The 23,102-nt window shown below is 49.6% G+C and overlaps 2 protein-coding genes and 1 long non-coding RNA gene across 3 annotated transcripts; 2 read left to right on the top strand and 1 right to left on the bottom strand.

Moving 5' to 3' along the window:
- Nucleotides 1-3,227: 3,227 nt before the first annotated feature.
- Nucleotides 3,228-11,863, bottom strand: LRR1 (leucine rich repeat protein 1). Its single transcript, XM_075104392.1, has 4 exons — nucleotides 11,572-11,863; nucleotides 11,365-11,463; nucleotides 6,532-7,259; nucleotides 3,228-4,251 (listed from the first exon to the last, which is right to left on the bottom strand). The coding sequence occupies exons 1-4, from the start codon at nucleotides 11,749-11,751 to the stop codon at nucleotides 3,999-4,001; spliced, it is 1,260 nt and encodes a 419-aa protein (XP_074960493.1). The 5' UTR covers nucleotides 11,752-11,863; the 3' UTR covers nucleotides 3,228-3,998.
- Nucleotides 11,864-12,057: 194 nt separating this feature from the next.
- On the top strand, nucleotides 12,058-12,600 carry LOC142062233 (uncharacterized). The gene is made up of 3 exons (XR_012662403.1): nucleotides 12,058-12,115; nucleotides 12,171-12,185; nucleotides 12,511-12,600. It is a non-coding gene; the product is annotated as an uncharacterized LOC142062233 (long non-coding RNA).
- Nucleotides 12,601-13,928: 1,328 nt separating this feature from the next.
- RPS29 (ribosomal protein S29) lies at nucleotides 13,929-14,511 on the top strand. Its single transcript, XM_075104399.1, has 3 exons — nucleotides 13,929-14,077; nucleotides 14,207-14,306; nucleotides 14,390-14,511. The coding sequence occupies exons 1-3, from the start codon at nucleotides 14,016-14,018 to the stop codon at nucleotides 14,396-14,398; spliced, it is 171 nt and encodes a 56-aa protein (XP_074960500.1). The 5' UTR covers nucleotides 13,929-14,015; the 3' UTR covers nucleotides 14,399-14,511.
- The last annotated feature ends 8,591 nt before the right edge of the window (nucleotides 14,512-23,102 follow it).

Raw genomic sequence — 23,102 nt, forward strand, 5'->3', positions numbered from 1 at the left:
AGATCTGCCATCGAGGCTTTTTCCCCCCAGATGAGACTGATAAGTACAGGTTTCAGATGCATTTAAAACCATCTCACATTAGACAGCCTCCTTCAATTCCGGGTGAGAGCCATCGGTTGCTTTAATCCGATGAGACTAAGCCCCGCAGTACTCGACTCTGCAACGTCTGAGGCAAACACCAAACTTCTTAGGCACAACATTAACACAAGGGACTGGAGCAATGCTTCTATGCTTAGGAGACATTTTTAATAACAGTTTCACAACTTGACCTTTGCTGACCACAGCTTGGTCCAGCAGAGAGCTACGAAGGTGCTCAGGGGACTGGATCACCTCCCTTATGAGGAAAGGCTGAGAGACCTGGGCTTGTTCAGCCTGGAGAAGAGAAGGCTGAGGGGGGAATCTCATCAATGCTCATAATTATCTGAAGGGTGGGTGTCAGGGGGATGGGGCTGGACTCTTTTCAGCGGTGCCCAACGCCAGGCCAAGGGGCCACGGGCACAAGCTGGAACACGGGAAGTTCCCCCTGAACATGAGGACAAACCCCTTCCCTGTGCGGGTGCCAGAGCAGGGGCACAGGCTGCCCAGAGAGGCTGTGGGGTCCCTTCCCTGGAGACATTCACCCCCCGCCTGGACGCGGCCCTGTGCCCCTGCTCTGGGGGTGCCTGCTCACGCAGGGGTGGGATGGGATGAGCTCCAGAGGGCCCTTCCAACCCTTGCTATTCTGTGATTCTGTGATAACTCAGCAAGTATTCCCTCATCACCTGGGCACAACCAGTGGTTTTCAAGTGAGGCATTAAAAAAAGAGGAGTCCTTAAAGTTGGTTTGATTCAATCAAATTACGTTGCTACAAATAGGAAACACCACATAAACGGCCCTGCAGAGTTCCCCGCCAAGTAAAATAAATAAGGTCAAATAGTTTCCTATGAGAACAATTCTTGCCTGGTCCCATTTTCTCTACAAAAAGCCCGAGACACAACGGTTGGGTCACGCACACTCCTGTGCTTGCAATATCAGAACTGTGCCCATCTTTGCTGTCTCCACCAGCTAGTCAGCCTGTTCCCAGCATGCTGAAGGAGATCCAAGAGATACCACAGTTGTCTTGCTGGCAGGCAAGAAAAACCACTGCAGGAGACGCTCTTGAAAGGGGCAATTTCTGCTTTGGCTTTAGCTAACTCTGAAGAACAAACGGCTTTGGCTCTTGGCTCCTTCGCCACCTCCTGGCTGGCTGACAGCACGCAGCGCCGGCTCGGCGGAGCGCAGGCACGGAGCGCTGCAGCAGCCACCCCCCGGCAATGCTGCCGCGGCTGCTCATCCTTCTGCAGCCAGCAAGACTCAAACCCTGACTAACTCACCAAGCACCTTGCTGCCCCTGGGATGAAGCTGCAACCTGAGAGCGTCACCCTACTGAGACAAATGCTTTGAAGCATGCAGAGAGCTTGTTTGCAGGGATTGCAAGAGACCGAGAAAATGAAGCGGCTGGAACAGACTCCCAAGGGAACTTGCGGATATTGTATACTCCTCTGACCCCTCTGCTTGGCTGCACAAGACTTCTCTTTTCTTCATCTTTCCTTGGAAAGCAGGGAGTTTAGAAAGCTCCTCCACGCTTTTGACCTCTGCGGAGACTGCGAGATCGTAGCGCCCTGGGTACATTGCCAGAAGGTGCTCTGGTACTAACCAGCGACGGCTGGGGAGGAACCTCCGCGGAACAGGGCTCCAGCACCCCGCCGCCCCCAGCGCTGTGCCAGCTGCTGTAGTTTCAGAGGGTTAAGGGAAGCCAAGTCAGTTCTGGGGATGACATTCACTTCAGAGATAATGGCGCCCCAGCGTACACACTTGGGATTAAAAAAATCCCAGCAGTATGTGCAGAGCTGGTAACAAAGTATTCCCATACAAAAAGCCCTTTCCCACAGTTCGCAGCCTCCCTTTCATGCCAAGAAAGGATGTGCTCCTCTTCACGTTGGCCGTTAACCCCCCAGCCAATCTCTTCTCCCAGCACAGCAGGGCTCGGACAGGATTTCACAGCCTATACCCCTCGCTAATAGGCTGCTCGCGTGCTGGGCCACAGAGGTGTGGTTTCCTCCTCCACCCACCACAGCTCGCTCCCTGGGAAGGCTCTCAGCCACTGCACAGACACCCACACATCTGCATCTTCATCTAAAATTCTTGATGAGTCCCACAGGAGGCCAGATTTCTGTGTCTACTCCACTTCCCTTAATCATGCACTCCACCTAAAAGGGGTTTTTTTCCAGATGAGTAATCTTCAGGCTGCTGCAATCAGGATGAGGTCTCTCTCCCTTTACAACAGCATTAACATATGACTATTTAAAACTTCGCAGGGTTAGCTCTGCAGTGCTTTCTGAAGATCGGTGTTGAGGTTAACAGGCACACTTGGCTTTCTCCTTCCCAAGTTCTCTGTAGTTGAAGAGCAACGTAGAAATGATTCACCCAAGCCTTCCCATAGTTCCTTACAAGTTACTGCTTTACAAATACTGCATGGAGAGAGCACAGTCAAGTTAAAACTTTCTCTAATGTCAGAATAAAGACACTCGGTATTTCTAGAATAAAGGTTCCTCTTCCTCAGGAAAACCCGCCTCAGCCTTGTCAGAGCAAAGCCCTTCAGTAGGAGTGCTTCAATATTTATTTCTGCTGACAGTGTCTCAGATTAGCAGAGTTTGAAACCGATCAGTTTTAAAACGCGGATGAAGGTTGTGCTCACATAAGAGACATTAAGTGATACCCACAAGCCAGTACCTTCTTCCAAAGCCTGCTGCCGCCTTTCATGCTGCTCCTCATGCCATACATCACATCTAGCTGTCACTTGAAGCCCAGCCTAGGTCAGCTCTGCACTCGGTAATTACAGATGTCTTGTTCCCCCACTGAAACTACACGTAATTGCCAGCGTGGTGTGTTTTCCTATGACCTGAAGAGGTGCAAAATGTGTAACTCACTCCTGGGCAGTCAATACTACTTCAAAAATGACAGCCTAACATGCTCTCTCCAAGCCATCACATGTTCCAGGGCATGGGATGCCTAAAGACTTCTCAAGGGACTTTTGCTCCATCCTGTTTCAATACCCCAGCCAGGGACCAGCTGACAAGACATGAAATAAGGGTGTGGGTACACTGAAGTATTTCAGTATCTTCACCAGGAAAAAGGCCGGGAACTAATCCCTAGAATACACTGGATGAAAAAAAACCTCATTAGAGAAAACACAATTCACATGTACATAGAAGGGTTTAAAAATTTAATTAAATTGACACAGTAGTGAACAATTAAAGAATCTTTAAAATGTGAGAATTAAGAAACAAAGTTTAGGTCACATATTTAGAAAAAAAAAAAAAGACATTTCTTGTATAACAAAGAGATAAAACAAAAAACATTTGCTCTGATAAAAAAAACCAGCAATGCTGGTCCCCGCCTGAAGTGAGAATGCTGTAACAGAACTTTTTAAAAAGAAGCACCTGGAATTACATGACCAGTTTTAAACTGCTCACACTGTAATTTCTTCTCATAGCAGCCTACTAAGTTGGTGTGTGGTAAACAAGTCAGGAAGAGTCCAGTCCAGTGATAAAGTCAACGCAGTCCTCTTCTGTAGGCAGAGTTCAGAGCCTCAAATGTAAGCAAGCAAAGCAGTCTGATACACGCTCACCTTGCTTCTCCTAGCAAGGAGAAACCACTTATACCACAGAACAAAGAAAACTGTCATAGTACTCCAAACAAAAATCACAGCAGTAGGAAAAAGAAAGCAGAATACATTCTAAGGAAGATTCATTCAAGCTAAGCATCGCTTTTTATTCCAACCAAAGAGAGATTCTAGGGGTGGAGGAACAGTCAGGCCACCAGACCAGGCCGACAGTGCCCCCTCACTGCAAGGCTGACGTTTGCTATCGGCGGCAGATGCCCTATGACAGCACATGTGGGTAACAAGCAGAAAACAATTTCAGGCTCCTCCGTCACTGGACTAGAACTTCAGGCAAAGCTTTTGCACCTGTTAACAGTCACCCATTACTCTGCAGGTACCTATCCAGGAACTGGGAATAGCAGTCTAGAGAACAGAAATAGCAGATGATGGGTGCTTCTGTACCTCCCATGTTATCCACAAGGACCACAGTGTGAGCTACGTGATGGAGATTCATGGTCACCGTGATCTGAATGAAGCTGCTCAGACAGGCACTTCCGCACTGGCATGTTTTAGCCACTTCCAGATCTTCACAAAGGTGAGAAGGAAGGAGATGACAACCATAAGGGATTCTGTTGAACAAGAGGAGTAAGCGTGAATTCACCACAAAATGAACCAGTGTCACTCAAGCGCAGTGACACGCCATATGCACCAGCTGTAAGAAATGCGTTTCTGAGATCACAGGCAAGGCAAATCTGAGGTTTTGCCGCTTGCAGTATTGGACTGGTTAGGAATTAAACACCACTTTTCAGGATAGTCACTAAAAACATGCAACCATGTTACTGACCCCTGAGTACGAAGGGCCTGAACTTAAAAGGATGTGAGAATTAGGGAGTTCACAAAAATCGTAACAGCCTGTATCATAGCAATAGACAATTAGAGAACTAGGAAGAAGATTAAGAATAATGAGTCATCGAGGCACAGATCTGTTCTTTCCTCACATTAGCCAGCAAGATCACTGTATTTCCTCCTGGCCTGATAAGGCACCCACAATTTACTCCTCACTCTCTAACATGAAGAAGTGGTAGTAGCATAAAAACACCGTATCCAGAGGGAACGGGGGACAAAATGAACCTTTTACAGTAGTACTATTACATTGCAGACAATAAATTATGGTTCTCTTGATAGACCGCTTTTTTCGTCCGTCACATCAATAATGACACTGAATGGCAGGAACAAGAATTGCTTCTTCTGAAATTCGCAGCAGAGTGGCATAGTGTTTGGGGTACAAATAATTTCCCTGAAGTACTTTCTCAAGTTAACTTCAAAGTGTGGGTATCATCAGTGCCCAGCTGTCACTCGAGACTCACAGAATTGGCCTCACTGACTCATCCCGTATACACCTACATATTCCCAATTCTTTCTACATACCATCATTCACATAGCTAAGACTCCTGTGTGGTTTTTTTCACCACCTCGATTTCGGGACATCCTTTTTTCCAGTCAGGACAAGCATAATCACAGCTCTGGTACTTGCCCAGCACGCCACTATGAAGACTGATTTCCGAACATTTGCTTTTGGGTCTTCCCTCCTTCTGTTTTCTTCATTTCTGGAGGTTTTTACAGTCCATCATCACTCCCGTTTCTTGTTCTTTGTCAATTCTCACCGCCGGTGAATGTCAGACAGAACGTCTGTTGCCCACTTGTTAAACTTTTCCGTGTAAGATAATCGGGACCACTCTGACCGATGCTGTCTCCTAATAACCACAGACCTGTGGGCAAGGGGACTGTTTCCATTGCTTATTTCCAGGGTGTGCCCTGCATGCCTGTGGACACCTTTAGCACAGACTTCTGAGCAATTAACCCAGGTTTATGAGGCGCTCCTCACCCCCAAGGCAGGAATGGGCACAGAGCGTTGATTAGGAACACTTTGAGTCTGTCTCTCACCCCCTTTCTGTACCCGTGACTCTTCCATCTTCTTGCTCCCTTTTCCACCCAGAACAGGGAGGGAGCAGCAGCAGCTGGTACCGGGAAGATCACAGGCGCGGCAGGCAGAGCTATGTACGCCGTGTGGGGGAAGGGGAGAAAACCGATAACAAACAGCAGCCTGGCAAGGATGGTGTTTACGTGGTGGAATAATAACTTTAAAATTACCTCAGAACTAGGTTTCACCACGAAAGACAGAATACCCTCCCTCCAACAGCAAAGGAAGCAAACAGCTCAAGGAAAACCTAAGGCAGGGAGAAGCCTGCAGTAGGTAATGCCAACTCCAGTGTGACACTTGCCCTTGGAGAACCCACCTCGTGGTACCTTTGTAGCCCTACTTGGCACGCGTAAGGTCCCCCATCTCAAGCAGAGGCAGGCTGATCCACGCCTGTAACTAGGAGCTGTACGGTGGAAGGTAACCTTTTGCCAACACACTATTCTCACGCAGGAAGGGACAGCGACAGGCTAGTGGGTATTACAGACAGTTATATTGTACTTTGATGTGAGGACAAGATGAAGGGCAACCATGCTGGAAGGCAATTTCCAAGCTAAAGCCCAATATGAAAGATGATTGGTGCCACAAAATCCTCTGTAATCTAAGCTTCTTGGTACAAAATGCCAGAAGTGGTTCAGGGTTGTAGAACTGATTGACCTTTCCAATGGTTGGGCAAGAACATTCTGTGATGGTGCCCCCATTTTGTGGATAAAACCACTCCAACCTACAGCTTTCTCTAAATGCTTCCAAGTCACCAATTTACTGCATTATCGTGTATAGCAAAGGGATGATTTTACAAGTGGAATTCAAAACAACTTTAACCTTATGATATTTAACAGGTGAAGAGACAGGGAAAAAAAAAGTCAGGAAAGTTTAGACTCAACAGGTTTGAAACAGTAGGTGCGATGTGTGCCCATCAGGCTGCTCTTACCTGTAATTTATCGTTGCTCTTGCAGCACACTCTAATAAGGTCAATGGTATTTTCAGTTGTATGTTGGGAACAAGCGGATTAGGCTGTTCAAAAGGATTTCCAAAGAGATCCAAGTTCTCAAGACAGAGTTTCCTAAAATCACTGGGCAAGAAAGGAAGTTTGTTTCGAGCTGCTGACAGAAAGCGTAGATGATCTAACTGGCCAATCTTGAATGGCAACCTAATCAACTCATTGTCATCGAGCTTTAAATTAACAAGTTCTCGCAGCTGGCAAAACTGAATTGGAAGTGCTTTAATTTTGTTTTGGCTGAGGTCCAAGAATTGAAGAGATTTCTGAAGGGTGGAGTTGCACAGAGCCCCACTGAAGGACTCCAGGTGATTGTCGTGCAGATTGAGCTCCTGAAGACAGATCAGGTCACCAATAGTAGCCGGCAACTGCTTAATATGATTATGACTTAAGTCTAGTTTTCGGAGTTTCTTCAAACAAAGCACACGTGTGTCGATCCGAGCAAGTTTGCAGTATGAGGTCTGGAGATGTTCGAGGGAGTAAGGAAAGTTTTTGGTGAGAGGATAGTCCCTTCTTGAAGTTATGATCATTTTTGTCTTAGGTTTTTCAACTTCTGAGGTCTTCGCTGGTACCAAAGCTGAGAGCGGGAGAGCTCCTATGTCGGTCCCTTGGTGAGCCAGTCTCACAGCTGAAAGGAAATTCTTTAAATTGCTGGCATTTGCCTACAGGAAAACACAAATGTGGAATTAAAAGTGTATTATTCTTGTGCTCATTTGTACTAACACTTTCTGAACTATTTGGTACGTGTATCAGGAGATCCTAACTCAGCAGGGTAATGAAATGGGAAAGGTAAACAGCTCGGGCTTATTAGGCTGACGTGCTGTTTACAGTATTTAAGAACAAATGGCATGCAATTTGAATGAGAAGCTACGACGTCTCTGAATAATCTAGATCAAACAAACTGCCGTTTCATTTCTCAGAAAAAGAACAAAGCTCTGAATTCACAGCTGAAAATAAGGTACAGAAAAAAAGCCTGATGCACTGTGATCTTCCTAACCTGCAACATGATAAAGGGACAGTTTATAAAAACACACATGGGGAAATCAGAGATCTAAAACTCAAGGCAATAATTTCTGAAAGTTGCGAGGAAGGAAAAGGATGGAAGCTGAGGTTAAATTTAACATAAAGGAAGGTGGAAAGCTTCAGGGCTGGTTAAGTAAATGCTTCTGGTCACACACAGCTCTGTCTGGTTGTGCCAGCGTCAAACAAGGGGGTAATTATTTGCAGTCCTCCTGCAAACAAATGACTTAACTTTGCTTTAGGTGGGATATAATATAATGGCCGTAAGGACAGAGAGCCAAATTAATGGAGTATCAGATGACCTGTATTTTAAATAAAGGTCAAGAAAGCTGTGATACATTTGTTGTACTGACATAATTAAGTTTTATGAATAACAGGGTGACCAAATGTTTCTCTTCTAACTTTCCCAGCAAGCCTCTACTCAAGCTGATGTGCAGCTGACAGACACTAAGCTATAAAATGAGTTATAAAATAAAAAGCATGATGCATCCATACAAGTAAAAGTAATCTCTCACTGCAGGAAAAAAGAAACGGGGTTTTGGTGTGGCTCTGAGAGTCGAGAGGTTTGCACTCTGTTCCCAGCTGTAACTTGCCCAAGCCTAGTGACACCCATTTCTGCACCTGAAAGACAATTTTCCTTCTAAATGTATTTGTTTATACCAAATTCTAGAGCACCCAGAACTAGCTTACCTAATACGCTATAAGCATCTAGCACAACAGAGCAATGATCTCGGAGACTTCTGGATGCTAATGTGATAGAAAGAGAGACAATAAAGGTCAAACATATTTAACTGCATCAGGAACCTAAAATGATTGTTCTCCTTAAGCGTCCCATGCACACCTATTGTTTCAGCTCCGTGTGTGATACCCTCCAGACACAGGGGGGTTGCCTGCCAAACACCTTTGTATCCAAGACCACCAACATTCATTATCTCAGCCAATCTAACTAAAATATTTAGCTCTGGGACTCCGCATGACTACAGGCAGATTTGTCATGTTTCTGAGGGTAATAAATAGCTAACTAATTTTGGAAGTAAAGAGAAAAAGTCCTCCAGATCTCTAAAGACCAAGTAAAATACATAACTATACATCAGATTTGAGTTACAGGGAATATTTCTTTGATCTCAAAGCATGAGATGCAACAGATACCCGTTTCTCATAGCCAGAAGCACTAGGTTGTTAAGAATGAGGTTCTGGGCTGTTCACTTGACTTCACAATACCAGTACTTCGTGTTCCTCCACAATACCTTTGTAAAGGCAATGTAGTACTCTCTAAACCTTGTTGCTGAGAAACCTTGAGTATGTTGAGAAAAATACTAAGACACATCTAAGAAAAAAAGCAAAGAATTAGCTGGGAGAGCTTGGGAGACAATTTTCTGCTCCGCATCTGAAGTCAACCACAGAAAAAGATGGCGGGAAAAGAGGTTAATCTGTGTTGACACCTTACAAGTCCCTTGTTTCAGAGCTAAATGAATGATGACAAGGCAATCAAAGATTACATGGATTTCAGACCTTGTGTGCAATGCAGCAGGCACAGGCTTGCTGAAGGAATAAAACCAAACCCACAGTGACTTTATTATTTATGCTCCAGACCGATGTTTCTCAACTTAATTTCTGATGTGGCTGAATGCAGCAAATTGCACCACCTGGCAGAGCACAAAGAGTGGAGATTTGCACGGTAGTTGCACGCAATCGGTACAGTCATACCTGGAAATCTCCTTTCTAAAAAGTTTTTGTCCATCTTTGAGAGTTAAGAAGCCTTTATGTAATGAAATTATAAAAGACCAGCAGAAACACTACAGAAAAATTATCAGTGATCTTAAACTGGGTTTCTGGATTTGGAACATTTAAGAGGAATATATATTATCATTGGCTGTGGGAGAATTTAGTGGATTTGTTCCTGAAGCTTGACAGTATGAGGGTGAGCCTTATGTTAAAAATGGGGAGCAAGGATCTAGACTCCTGGGAGCAACTCTGGTCATTATTCTAACTCCTGTTTCATTATGTTTGGTTGAGACTTTCTCTTCAGTCTAACAACATCATGGACTATCTTATCATATAGTTCTTCATTAAATTACTACCCACAATGAAAGAATGTCTGTCACACTGTTTCCTTACAGGCCCTATATGAGTCTAAATAAGATCCTGTAGCACTAAGACACAGACCTTTCTAATTTTATACCAGTAGATCCGCTTACAACAGGCCTGCTTTTCTACCTTTGTTCTGAGACAAACTTTTTGATGTCTCACGCTTCCGCAGAAATGCTCGGAGTAAGAGATGTAGATGTTTGGATCTAACGCAACACGCACGAGTTCTCATATTTGTAAGATATAGAGCACATTTGCTTCTGGCAAGAAAAAAATTAATTGGGTTTGGACACACACCACTTCTTTTATATTTAACCCCATAATGCAAACTGCTCTCTTCATCACATTAAGGCTGCTTTCCTCACCACCGCAGCCTTCACTCTTGTGGAGACAAGGTATTTCCAGATCACCATAGCACTGTGCCACGGTCTGCAAAGTCTTGGGCTACCACAGCTACATTCGGGCTTATATTTAATTATCGGTCTTATTCCCAACACAGTTAAGTGCTTTTTCTTTCTTGCTGGGTCATATTTGTTTTCTTTTCAGTAAGTCACCATCCGAGTACAGATTCATTCACCTTGTTTCTCAAGCATACCTTGCAGCCTGCCCTGAGCTCCACTCCTCTCTGGCAAGACTGTTGTCAGCGCCTGTTGCAGCTGCAGTTTAAACATGCCCTGGGCATTTCTCCTTAGACAGGCCCTTTGAGAAAACATTCTGCTTTGTGAAACAGTAAGTTCACCACTCATGGTAACAGCTGCTCAGTCTGACATCACCAAAGGCATTAAAGGATCTCCTTTGGGCCAAAAAGTCAGAGTTGCAACAGAAAGTCAAAGTGATTTTTCCAAACAAAAACATCAGTATTGTTTGCTTTTTTTTTTTTTTTTACACATTCTAACTCTAAGGTTTTAGAAAAGCTGTCCTGCTTTCCTCTTCTACAAGCTACAAAAGATTACTGGAACAAGCACAGAAAAAAAACCCAACATAAAAGCTGAACTGTAATAAGCCTCTTTTTTTGGGTGAGTTTAGCATTATTAAAAACACTTTACAGCTTCCAAATACCCTATGAACTGTAAATAGACGTGTTGGTAAGTCCTACTATCAGTCAAGCATTAAGGTGAGATGGTGCCTGTACTACTGACCCATACCATGTGTCTCCAGCTTTGAAAACCACAGCGGGCACGCTGCTTGTCCACTAAGACAAGAGTATTCTTTTTTTTCTTTTCATTAGAAAGGTTGTAAGCACCAACTGTTTCATAGAATTTACAGCCCAAGAGCAAGATATTGTGTCAGAGAGATCACAAAGTTGTTTCTCTCTACACAAGCGACAAAGAATGACATGAAAAACAGACTTTCCCGCTCCTGCTGCTTCTCCAGAGGGAGCAGAAGGCAGCAGAATCAGGACACAGCCCAGCAAAGAAGCTGGGCTCAGCCTTCCTGGCACAAAATTTCCCTTTCTGCTGTAGCCTGTTGAGGACACAGAAAGCCAAGCTCCTTCACGCTGCCTCGCTTCCTTCTCCCACGCCAAAGTAGCGGTGGGTCAAAGACGACTCTTAAGGCGTAGTGTCCGTGTGGCGTTTGTCGGACGGACCCCACGCAGCCAGCCTGGGCACCCCCCCTCCTCGGTGTCCCCGGACCGCCGGCCGCGGTCCCCGCACCCACCTTGCTGAGGCAGACGTCCACGGCGGGCTCCCGCAGGCGCACGGTGGCCTTACCCTCCTCCACGAACCGGGTGAAGAACCGCTCGATGTTCTCCTGCACCTAGGAGACACAGCGGACGCTCAGCGGCCGGGGCGGGACGAGGGGACCCGCCCCGGTCCCGGCTCCCCCCCGCCCCACACACCCGCCCCGGGGCGCCGCCGTCCCCACCTTGTAGCGAGCGCCGACCCGGTCCCGCGCCGTGCACACCATGAGGTAAACGCCGCCGCCCCGCGCCCGTCCGGGCGGGCGGCCGAGCGAGAGGAGCGCTCTGGTGCCTCGGCCGCGGCCCCGCAGCCCGCAGGTGGGCAGGAGCCGGCTGACCACCTCCACCTCGCACTGCAGCCGCATCGCCGCCCGCCCCTCAGCGCGACGTTAGTCGGCACCGGGGCGAGAAGGCGGGAGGGCGGCGCGGCGCGGCTCCGCAGCGCCCGGGGACCTCCCGCGCTCTCCGCGCACAGGCGCCCGCCGCGATGCCTGGCTCACCGGGACTCCCGCCGACCGACCGCCGCCACCGGCCAGGGGTGTGCGGAGCCGCCCGGCGGAAGGGCGCATAGGGCTGGAAGGGAGGGAGGCGGGAGAGGCGGCAGCACCGGCAGCCGTGAGGGCAGCCCCGGCGAGGGGTCCTCAGCGCGGGGCTGTGCGCAGGCTCCGCCGGCAGGAGGCGCTCGGCTCGGCTGGAGGGGACAGGAAGGAGCGGGGAGGGACGGCTGGTGTGAGGGGACAGCAGGTGTGGGGGGACGTGGAGGAGCTGAGGGGACATGCGGGAGCTGAGAGGACGGCAGGTGTGAGGGGACATGGAGGGAACTGAGAGGACACAGGGGAGCTGAGGAGTCACCGAGGAGCAGCCCTGTGGGCACGCTGGTCCCTGCGATGGCCCGTGGGCTCAGTGAGTGGGGTTGGCGCCAGGTGTGGCACACCGCCCGTGCTGGTGGCAGCGAGGAGCCCAGGCCAGGGTGTGCGGGACACGGAATGGGGCAGGCGGCTTGCCTGGCCTCTGTGGCAGGGCATGGCTCCTCACCGGGGCAGGCAGGCAAATCTTTTGGGCAACTTCTACAATTGTGTGTAACAGAGGAATACAAGTTTTACAATGTGTGTTCATTGTCAAAGGTACCAGCGCTCCCTCCGAAGCCAGTGACAGAGCACCACCTCAGTGATGGCCTCCTGTCCCCAGCGTGGTGGGGCTGGGTCAGCTGAAGGGTGGCTCTGCTGCCTGAGGAGGCTGGGGTAACTCCACCAGAAACCAGAGCCGTGGGCGTTCAGAAACCAAGCTTGGGTGAAACGCCATGTTTACCCGCTGTGACGTGCGCTTGCCGCTTGGTTGGTGTAGACGCCAGTGCCGCCCTTCATCCTCCACCCTCTCTGATAACAGTAGCCCAGGCTTTCTAAACAACAGAATGTGGGGCCTTGGGAAAAAACTCATTACCAATGTGGGGCCTTGGGAAAAAACTCATTACAAGGATAATGAAGAAATTCAATAAAGCTTAAAATTTGAATAATGAAAGAACTCACGATGTAGAAAAGGATTGGTGGAGACAGGGCAGGTTGGGAATCCCCAATAGTGAAATTTCAGCATCTGGGATGAGCTGCTTTAAGCTTGGGTGCAGTAGAAATTGGGATAAAACCATTGCATTTAACAGATCTACCTGTTGCTTTTTAACAGTTTAACCTTCCAGCAATTGAACAGATTGCTGGAAGGTGCACGCAGGGTGGAACCAGCCCCCGTGTACGCACAGACCGGGGCCGTTCACTGAGGGGGGGTGCGGCGGGAGAAGACACGGCTCGCTGGATCCCTGCCCGCAGAGCCGGTTCTCACCACATTAACCAGGATTTGGAGAAAAAAAATAAATCAGCGAATCCTTCCAGCGTTGGTTTTCTATATTTATATTTTAAGAGCAGGACGCAGGCTTTATATTTTCTCTGTAACAACTTTTAAAGCCGTGGTTTTTTTTTTTCCTGGAGTCGGAGCATGCGCAGACAGCACGGGTGCCGGCGGCCGCCAGCAGGGGGCGGTGCGCGCAGGGCCCGCGGCGCCGCCACCGCCCAGCAGGAGGCGGTAGCGCGCGGGGTCCGTGCGGGTCGGCGCGGGGGGCAAAATGCGGTGCGGGAGTACCGGGGGTTGCAAAACGTCGGCGCAAAAGGAGCCCGCGTCTCTCTGTGTTGCCCAGGCTACGCTGCAGTGGCTATTCACAGGCGCGATCCCGCTACTGACCGGCACGGGAGCTTTGACCTGCTCCGTCTCCGACCTGGGCCGGTTCACCCCTCCTTAGTCAACCTGGTGTCCCCCGGCTCCCCGAGGCTCACCATATTGATGCCGGCCTTAGCGCGGACGCCCGCTCGGCATAGCGCACTGCAGCCCAGAACTCCTGGGCTCAAGCGATCCGGCGGGCTCAGCCTCCCGAGTAGCTGGGACTACAGGCACGCGCCACCGCGCCCGGCGCTGCTAGCAGCGCGCTGCCGCCTCTACGGCCCTCACGGCGCTGACGTCACGCCGCGGAGGGGCGGGGGAGCGGAGCGGGGGCGCGCCGCGGTGCAGGGCGGGATGCGGGGCAGGGTTGATTACCGCATGCGCCGGCCGCCATCTTTCTCTAGCAGCCGGGCGCGCAGCGGGCAGCATGGGCCACCAGCAGCTCTACTGGAGCCACCCCAGGAAGTTCGGCCAGGGCTCCCGCTCCTGGTCAGTGCCCGCCGCGGGGCTCCCCGGGCTGCGGCAGCCGCCTGGCCCCGTCTCTCCTCTCCCCCCCCTTCCCTGCTCCGCGCCGCCATTACCCGCCCTGACCCTCCTCGCTCTGTTCTCCCCTCACAGCCGCGTCTGCTCCAACCGCCACGGCCTCATCCGCAAGTACGGCCTGAACATGTGCCGGCAGTGCTTCCGCCAGTACGCCAAGGACATCGGCTTCATCAAGGTGAGCGCCGGCGGCGGGCCCGGGCGCGGGGGGCGGCCGTGCCCGTTCCCGCTGACGCTCTCGCCTTTCTCCCTCTCTTGCAGCTGGACTGAGCGCCGGGAGGATGAGGCTGTCGCCAGAAGATCCCGGGGCTTCCCTGCGCCTCCCCGACACACCTACAGCATCTCGGCCCAGCCTTACTTAATAAATATTCGCCTTGTCCGACTGACGTGTGTGCATTTGCCTTTTGTAAAGGTTCTCGCGGCCGCGGGGCTCCCTCGCAATGGCTCTCTCGGGGGGGTGGGTGCTGTGCTGGGGACAGGCCTGACCCGAGCCTACCCTGGTGTCATCGGCTTTCCCGCACAAATCCGGGTGGCCTCAAGCGTGCCGATGCTCTGCCTGCAAGCCCGAAGGCTCAGTGCCATCCCACGAGCGGTGGAATGGTCCGCGGCTGGCTGAGGAGCGCAGCTGCTGGTAGTGCCGGGCTTGCTTGGGTTAGGTGCTGGTAAACTCTGCTCTTGCTGACATAGGAAATAGTGATGTTACACCATGTCTATGGTGCAGTGCTGTACTTTGGGCTTTGTGCCCAAGCCTTCCTCACTTAGGAGGTCTGGCTCTTCAGGTTGTGGGAAGCTGTGGGGAAAGTTATAACTGATGTCAAAGCAAGCCACAGTAACATCATCTTGAGCCGGTGACAGGGCTGATGTTGGAGCCCACGTGTGTGATGTCCTCTGTGGTCCAAACCTTCCTTCATCTGAAGGAAGTGAATAGGGTTGGAGCTGACCACCCCTTCCACTTCATCTGGCGTTTTCTGAGGTCTCCAGCCACTTAAATGTTGTGGTATGATAGGACTGAGGAGAGCTGGGCAAAGAGACACTTGTCAAATGTGCCAGAAGCCTGGAGTGGGGCCTCTACTTCCCTCTAAGGGGACTGAAAGCATTGGGGTGCTGTCCTGCTGCTCAGGCTGGTTTTGGAGCTGTTGAAATGATGATGCTCTGTGAGCTTAATGACTAAACGAATGATCTGATGATGCCTGAAGTGGCAAATAGGCTGATTTGTCCCAGCTGACTGCTCTGTGTCTAGTTTGGGAATCCCTAATACTGCGCTTTTTTTCCTGTTATTGGTTATTAAATTAAACAGAACAAGATGGGGTGGCGAGGAGGGCATGGGAACAAACCCAGGCGCTGGCCTGGTGGCTGGAGTGTTTCTTCTGTGCGGTGCTAAAACCTCCCTCCTGCAGCAAACAGGGCACTGTCCCCTCGCCCTTGTCCTGGGTGAGTACCTCACCGAGCAGAAGCGTGGCCGTACCTTGCTGTCACGGAGCCTGCTCTGGTTTCTGTGGTGGTGGAAGCAGAGGTGTAAGGGATCTTGTGGGCATGAGCCGAGTCCTGAGCTTTTGGCCTTTAGTGAGCTTTACTCAAACCTACTGTGAGGAACCTCGGGGCGTGGAGCAGCTGAGCAGGGATTTGAGGTGTGTTTACAGCAAAAGCTGAAGGACTGGAGGGTTAATGCTGTGGGTTGGCAGCAACAGGATGGAGCTCAGTGAGCTGCTTTTTCCCCAGCTGAGCTGCGTGCTGCTGTGGTCAGGCGGTTGGCAATGGTGGTTCAGGAATTATCTGAAACTAATTTAATGAAACTTGGAAAAATACTTGCTAAGTAACACAAAACAAGGTGAAAATGTGAGTTAAAGCAGCTAGCTGGGTTAACAGCTACATCTGGGGGAAAATGTGCTTTTTATCATCCTAAGAGCTGCTGCCATGTCTTCACTGCAAGGGGACTAAACCTGCAGCTAGCTACAGGGAGAGAAGAGCTAAACCTGGGATACTAAATAAGATAAATTAATAGTTAAAGCCTGATACAAAATTTAAAAGGCAACCGTATGGGGCTGTCTTGCTCAGAGGATTTCCATCTTCCCTTTGCCTTGAGGCAGTAACATTAGACTAAACAGATTTCTGCAAGGGCTTCTACATTTTAATAATGCACCAGTTCTCAAAATGCCATACAGATCGTCGTGCATGAAAGTGCTGACCAGCTCTGGCGTGCCTCCTGTAGCCTGGGAGAATGATGGTGAGCAAGCAATTGCTTTTTGCTGCTCCTGCGACCAAAGGCAGCCCGGTGTGGCACACAGAGATGCCGATTTGGGGTCATTTGGGGAGCTCTGGCTGGTGCTGATGCAGGTTTGGTGCTGGACTGGGGAAGGGTGAGCTGCTTTGCAGCTGGAGGATGCTGTTGGGCCTGTCTCTTTGAATGAGAAATGGTTAAATCCCTAGTTCCTATCTGGAAAGTCTTCAGCGTAAAGGTACACTAAATAAATAATAATAAAAAGGGTGCAGTTCCTCTGGTGGCTGGCTAGTTTTTTTCTAATTTCTGCTGATATAGAGTTGAATCCTATGGGGTGCATTTGTTTGGTTTCAGTGTGACTCTGAAAAATCAGAGAACACCGCTCGCCTTTCTAACCAGTTACTGAATTTCTTATGTTAGGGGGATTCTTACTGGAGAAGAGCAAGTCTTTTGTTCTTAAGCATTATTTTAACCCATGCCACAATCAGAGGGATTTATTCTTTTTCAAGGAAATGAATAAACCAGTCAGCTTCGCTGGTGGCTGGCTGCTCCCGATCCCCAGCAGAGAACGGGGAGCTGTGGTGCGAAAGCTGGTTTTTCAGCTGCTGATACATCGCCATGAATGCTGCTGGGGAGCTGCGGAGGCGGAGGAGCTGGTAGCACCCGTTTAAGCTGTTGCTTGGGCTCCGTGGACAAGGATAACTGGGCAGAAGCATGAAATGCAAGGAGTGGATGTGATGCCAGTTTTGTATTTCAGAGCTTTGAGCTTCCTATCCTCTGGCAAGGAGGGTGTGATCCATGCTGCGGTGCCTCTGCCTGCGCGGGGGGGTGGTTACAAGTGAATTAATAACCTGGCTGTGTCTAGTGATGCAAATTCCCGCCTTGTGCTGGCTGTGGTGGTGTCCTGACACCAGGGAGAAATCAGATGACTTGCTCCAAGGGTTTGTGTTCAAGATGGTAGGTCACTGTGGCTGCCGACACCTGAACCTGATAATCAGTCATGCCTCTCCTTACTATGAAAGATGCTTCTCATTTTTACCCCACACTCTTTTCATGTACCTCTTAGTAACGGACCATAGTGTAAAATTTCAGTGAAACACAAAATGCATGGAGGGTCTTTGCAGCTCCCACTGCTGGAGTCTGCACAGAGCTGTGTTCAACTTGCCTCCCGCTACATACTAGAGGTGCACAGCTGTGCTCGTGGCGATTCCCGGTGGGAAATGTCCATGCTGTTCCTGTCCCCATCAATGTGTTGGTGACCGGAGGATGCCCCCATGCTGGGTACCAGCCTGAGAGCTTTGCAAATGGCAGCAGTATCCGAATTATTTGGACACTCAGAGCTGCAAGAGATGTTCAAGTCTGGCAGGGAGTTGTGGGTATATGTCCCTCTCTCCTGAGCAAAGCTCCTTTCTGATGGTAAAATAGCTTTGGGGCACTTTCTTCCTCTGCCCTCTGTGGGTGCTGTTGCAGGGCAGTGAATTGTGCTGCTCTAAAGCAGCTGAGGATGTGGTCCACGGAGCTGAGTGCCAGAGCACCTGTGTTATCTACGTGATGGAAAACAATAACAATAACCCCCCCCCCCCCGTACCAAATAGCTAGGGATAGCAATTGAAAAGCAGCTTCAGACTTGAAAACAAAGCTAAAATATGTTTTTGAATTACTTTGAACGTGTTAAAATACCAGAATTGTCACCTTGGAATTTTGTAAATGCTTTAAATGTTATTGCCTTTTTCCTATTCCATTGCTCCCATCTTTTAAGTCTAGAGGGAAGGTGGTGTAGTACAAACTGTAATGCCGTTTTACCTTATTGCTGCCTTAACTAGGCATTTATTGCCCAATATACAACGAAGACTAGGTGCCAAAACCTTGAATTTCCTGAGCTCATCGTGGAAATTGCGTTTTGTTTCTTCCTAAAGCTGATGGTTACAGACTCTGAAGGTGCACAGATGTGAAGCTCAAACTTATTTGGAAGCAAAATGATTTATAAAGAGCTGCTGATTCCCCTAAAGAACAGGCAAAATCAAAATACTCTTCAAGGACTTTGCATTAATAGCGAACAACTAATACATGTTTTCCTGTAGGGAAATAATGTTGCCTATTTGGAGCCAAGTAAGAGATACTGATGCCTTAGCTTTCGAAGAGATGAACCTCTAATTGCTGAAATAGAGTTTATAGGGAATTTGGACTGTTGAAAAAACACTAAATTGCATTGGATTATGCACCAGATAGAATCTATGATTGTCAGAGGCTCCAGGAGGAATTTGCAAGGCTTTGGGTAAAACACGGGCTTTTAAACTCATCCTTATGCTATAAAAATGAAGCTGTCTGACATGCTCAGATAGGAAAGGAAGTGTAATTCCTTCAGGTAAGCTGTGGCAGCAGGGATGCTGTGAAAGCCTGCACCTCGTGATGACCCTCCTGCGTGCAGAGGTGGTCTTGGACTTGCTGAGATCTGGTTTATTGCAGCAGGTGGCTTGTGGGACCAGGCTGGGGGTGATCTTCAGGCTGTTTTCTTACTTGCAGCATCTCAAGGTGAGTGCCAGGACCAGCAAAGTGGATCCCCGTGACCTGGGTCAGGATGGGGCTCCTTGCTCTTCCCAAGCCCCTGCCACGGGGTTCAGTTCCCTGGCTGTGAAACTGGGATAACGCTTTCGGCACCGTGAGGTGTGCTGAAGCAGGGACAGCAGCTTGTCCAGGGATGTGGATATTCCCAATACTGACATTACTGAATTCCTGCAAGGAGTAAGCTCCACCTGGGGCAGCTTGGAGGCTGCTCTAACGTGTGCCAGCTGCAGGCGATGCTCGGAGCAGAGTACACTGAGCTTAAAGCTGTTTGTTACTCCAGCCCCAAGCCAAGGGGAAGGGAGACCTGGGAGTTTTGTGAAGAAACAGGGTGTTTGGCCGTGGTCGCTTTGAGCAAGTGCAGGGTGGGAGCTGCTGCTCCAAGCACAGCTTTCTGTGTGCCCCAGGCTCTCATGTCTGCCAGATGTCAGTCAAGTGGCGTGGGGGTCAACCAGGAGAGGTGCAGGGGGTGTCTGGTCCAGGCGTGGGATGAGGTCCAGTTACTGCCCATGTGAAGGTGCTGAGGACACGTTCCTCTGTGGTATGCCAGTGGGTTGCCTCTCACCGGCTCTGCAGATCACCGGTGGTGGCACTTGGTGATGCTCAGGTGTAACCCTGCGCAGGCTTTCCCCAAGGGTGACTTTAGGCAGGGTCTTACCCAGACCCCCCCAGTCACCCTCCCTGCGGTCTGTGCTGGGGAGAGGCTTGCAGCAGGGTACAGATTTCAGCGTGTAGGGCTGTGAGCGGTGTGTGCAAGAAAACCCAGTGTAGCAGTCCTGTCTGAGCGTAGAAGCTAGATGGCACAGTCCGCCCGTGGTTTCGCTGCCGTTGTGAGGGCTCGGGCGAGACACGGTCCTGCTGTGTCCAGAAACACATGGCTTTTCTCAGTAAGCCGCCGCATGCAGGGAATTTATCCTGTGGGTGCCCTGTGCTTGCTTTCTTTTGAGAAATCTCTGTGGTTTGGATCCTTGCTACCGTACCAGTGCTGGATGGCAGGATTGGGGCACAGTCCACAGCTCTGCCCCTCTCCTCGCTCCTGCCTGGGTCCTGTGTGACCGTGGTGATGTCAGGTGTGACATTGGAACTTTAATTCCAGTTCTTGCCTTTCCTTTTGTTTGTTTGGTTTTTTGATTTTTTTTTTTTCCAGCATTGCTACCAGCCTTGTGCCCCGGTCCTGCACATGCTGTCATTTTGGAGAGAAAGCTTAAAAATATACCCAAAACAGGAAAATGCTGTTTATCTCTGATCAGGTCATCCCTGATTTTCTCCAGCTTAATGCTGAGCTCATCTGCTTCTTTACAAGATTGTGCAGAGCTATCCCCGTCCAGGCCAGCACCACAAATACTCCTGAACTTGAGGGCATTTATTGATGAATATATTTTGGAAAAGTCTAACTCACACCTATGTGTCAGTTAATGTGGCTAAAAGCTATGCTGAGTGCTAGGACGACGTTCTCTGCTTGGGGGAGAGCATCGCTCCTGCGCCTGCATCCAGCCGTAGCTCTGCAAGCACCGAAGCCACAGCAGATTTCGGTAAAACACGCAGATTTCTCTCCCTGACTTATGCAGGTGGCCAACACCAAACAGACTAAAACCTGCGGGCAGGCTCTGCAGCGATGCTGACATATCGCAGGTTCCTGGTTACAGTTTTGTTTGCTCCTCTGGCACAGCCCTCTGCTAAACCTGCCCCATCCCAGCGCCTGGACGAGCCCGCCCCGGGCACAGGGGTGCAGCACCCGCCGCGCTGCCCATGCAGCCCTGCTTCTGCCCCAAGCGTTTAATAATGTGGTGGGATGAACATCTAGAAAACCCCGGGCAGATGGGATTTGGCTGGCTGTGTGGTGAGCAGAAGTGCTTCTAAATAAAACACTTTCAAAGACCAGCATTAGGCATCAGTGGCTCTCTAATTCGCGCCGCTTGTTGGGAATGTGTGTTCATCGCAGACAATATTTATTTATGGCATGTAAAATCTATTTCAATCAAATAATTTCCATAACTGAATATTTATGCCAACATCCACTGAATGCTCCTTGACTAAACTGAAAACTATTTATTCAGTTATAAATGTTTACTTGCTTAGTGTTAAAACTGCTTTAAACAAACTTAAAAATCAAATTGATGTCTTCCCCGTTAGCAGGATTTTCACTGTGTTCTAGACATCAGCTTGCTGAGCAATGTGTTATATTTTATTATAATTTCAGTTCAAATAACCTCTGTATACTTATACCCTCTAACGGCGCTGATGCTCAGAGTGCTGACTAGACTTGCAACAGAGCTACCGCCGTTCCCAAATATCGTGGTCCTGCGAGGCTGGATCAGTTCGAACAGCACTTTATTGCACCAAATGCTCAGCATTAAGTCTTAAATAATATTGTGCTGAGTAAGCTCCAGGTTGCTGCCTTGTTGATAGTGGAGTCCAGGAGACTCTTGTAATTAGGATGAGTCCAGAAGCGTGAGAGTTTGGAAAATGTATTTATGCCCCGAGGGAGCATGTTGTATTTGCTGCTTGTGAAGCAGATGATTTTATATGCCTTGAAGGGAAACCTGTATGTTTTCCACGCGTGCTTCCCATGGGACAAGCGGCACCGGGGTCGGAAGGTGAGCTGCAGCCACCGAGGCACACTGTGCCATTAATCACACGGTGGCTGAAATTTGCCCAGAGGCAGAGCATCACCCTGCACTTGCGTGTGTGTGCTTGTGGCCCTGACTGTGATTTTCCAGGTGAGCTCCTGGCAGGCTGTGAAACCCTTGTTGGGACCTGCTGGGGGCTGTTTTGGGGATATGCACCATGATGCTCCTTGCCTTTTTGTGCAGCAGGGGTAGAAATCAGGTCTGCATTTGCAGAGGAGTTGCACCCAGCTCAGGTCTGTGATTTTTTTAAAAAAATAATTAAAACAAAAAAAAAAAGGCTTTGAGGGGGGCAGAGAGGGAAGCTGAAACACTGTGGGGTGCAGGGGTGACCGCCTGGGCTCTGCTATGGGGAAAAATAACTTGGGCCACTTCCCCACCGTGACGAAGGGTCCTGCAGGGACAGGGGACAGCGCGGCGCTGGCTCAGCCCAGTGCTCAGCCAGAGCTACGTCCCTCTGGGATGGAGCCAGTGGCCACGCTGGGCCATCAGCCCCCACTGCCTGACCAGGGGAGCCCGTCCCACCCCAGCCAGGGGTCCCCAGGACATGGCCATCACGGGCTGGTGACAGGCTCTGCACAGGGAGGGGCTGAAGGCCGAGTGCCGATAACCACGCTGCGGAGCAGTACTGGCTGATTTAATCAATTGTAGGATACAAAATGAGTTATTCCTTATCTTGCATCACTTGAGAGGCTGAAGCTGCCGTACTCTCCCTCTGTGCAGCTTCGCTGCCCACCTTTATCCTACAGCCACGTCAAGTCACTGCCTCCACAGCCTGTGGGCTTTTATCATTTCTTCTGGCGCCAGATCGGAAGAGGCCTGTTGGGCAGTGATGGTGGCTTAAAGTTAATATTTCATCAGAGAAAAGGCACGTGGGAGTGAGGGGCCCTTTTTGCTGCACTGACAGCTTGTGCTTGCATTGAATAAAACAGCTCCAAAACCACTGGTGGGATGCTTCCCCCAAGCCCTCTGCCAGGAGGGGCTTGTAGGTGAGCTCTGGTGCCAAAGCCTGGGATTTCTTGGATGCGATCTGACAAAGAGCATAGCTGAAGTCCTGCCTCCGGTTAAACCGTCACACTTTGCGGTGTAGGCTTTGCTTATTCAGCATGCTCTCCTTGCTGTGCTCTGCTGCGCTCTGCTCCATCCTCCTCCTCCCGTGCCTGCAGTAACTCTGCAGAATTGGGATTTCATACAGAAAACGTGAGAATTTTAACTAGGGTTTCACATATGCTGTAGAAATCCCCTCTTAACCAAACACCTGGGATCCTAATGTGTCTGCAGTGCCTTCTGATGGCTTAATTACTTTTTGCTTCTCTCTTAACTCCCCTGCAATGAGGGGAAAAAAATGTTACCTTGCTCAGAACAGGAGGTGAAACCCAGCAGTAAGCGAGCCCCTGCCTCGGGGCTTAGCTTTACTCAGGACCGCTTTTTGTTTAGCTGATTTTCTTGACAATCTGGGAACACAGATATATACTTTTTCATGTGTGTGCCAGCATTGTTTATCACCGCTTTGATTGCATATACCCTGGGTTAGCACTATACGAACCCTGGCAAATAGATGGTCTGT

The sequence above is a fragment of the Phalacrocorax aristotelis genome, chromosome 9 (genome assembly GCF_949628215.1).
Source record: "Phalacrocorax aristotelis chromosome 9, bGulAri2.1, whole genome shotgun sequence".
NCBI lineage: Eukaryota > Metazoa > Chordata > Aves > Suliformes > Phalacrocoracidae > Phalacrocorax > Phalacrocorax aristotelis.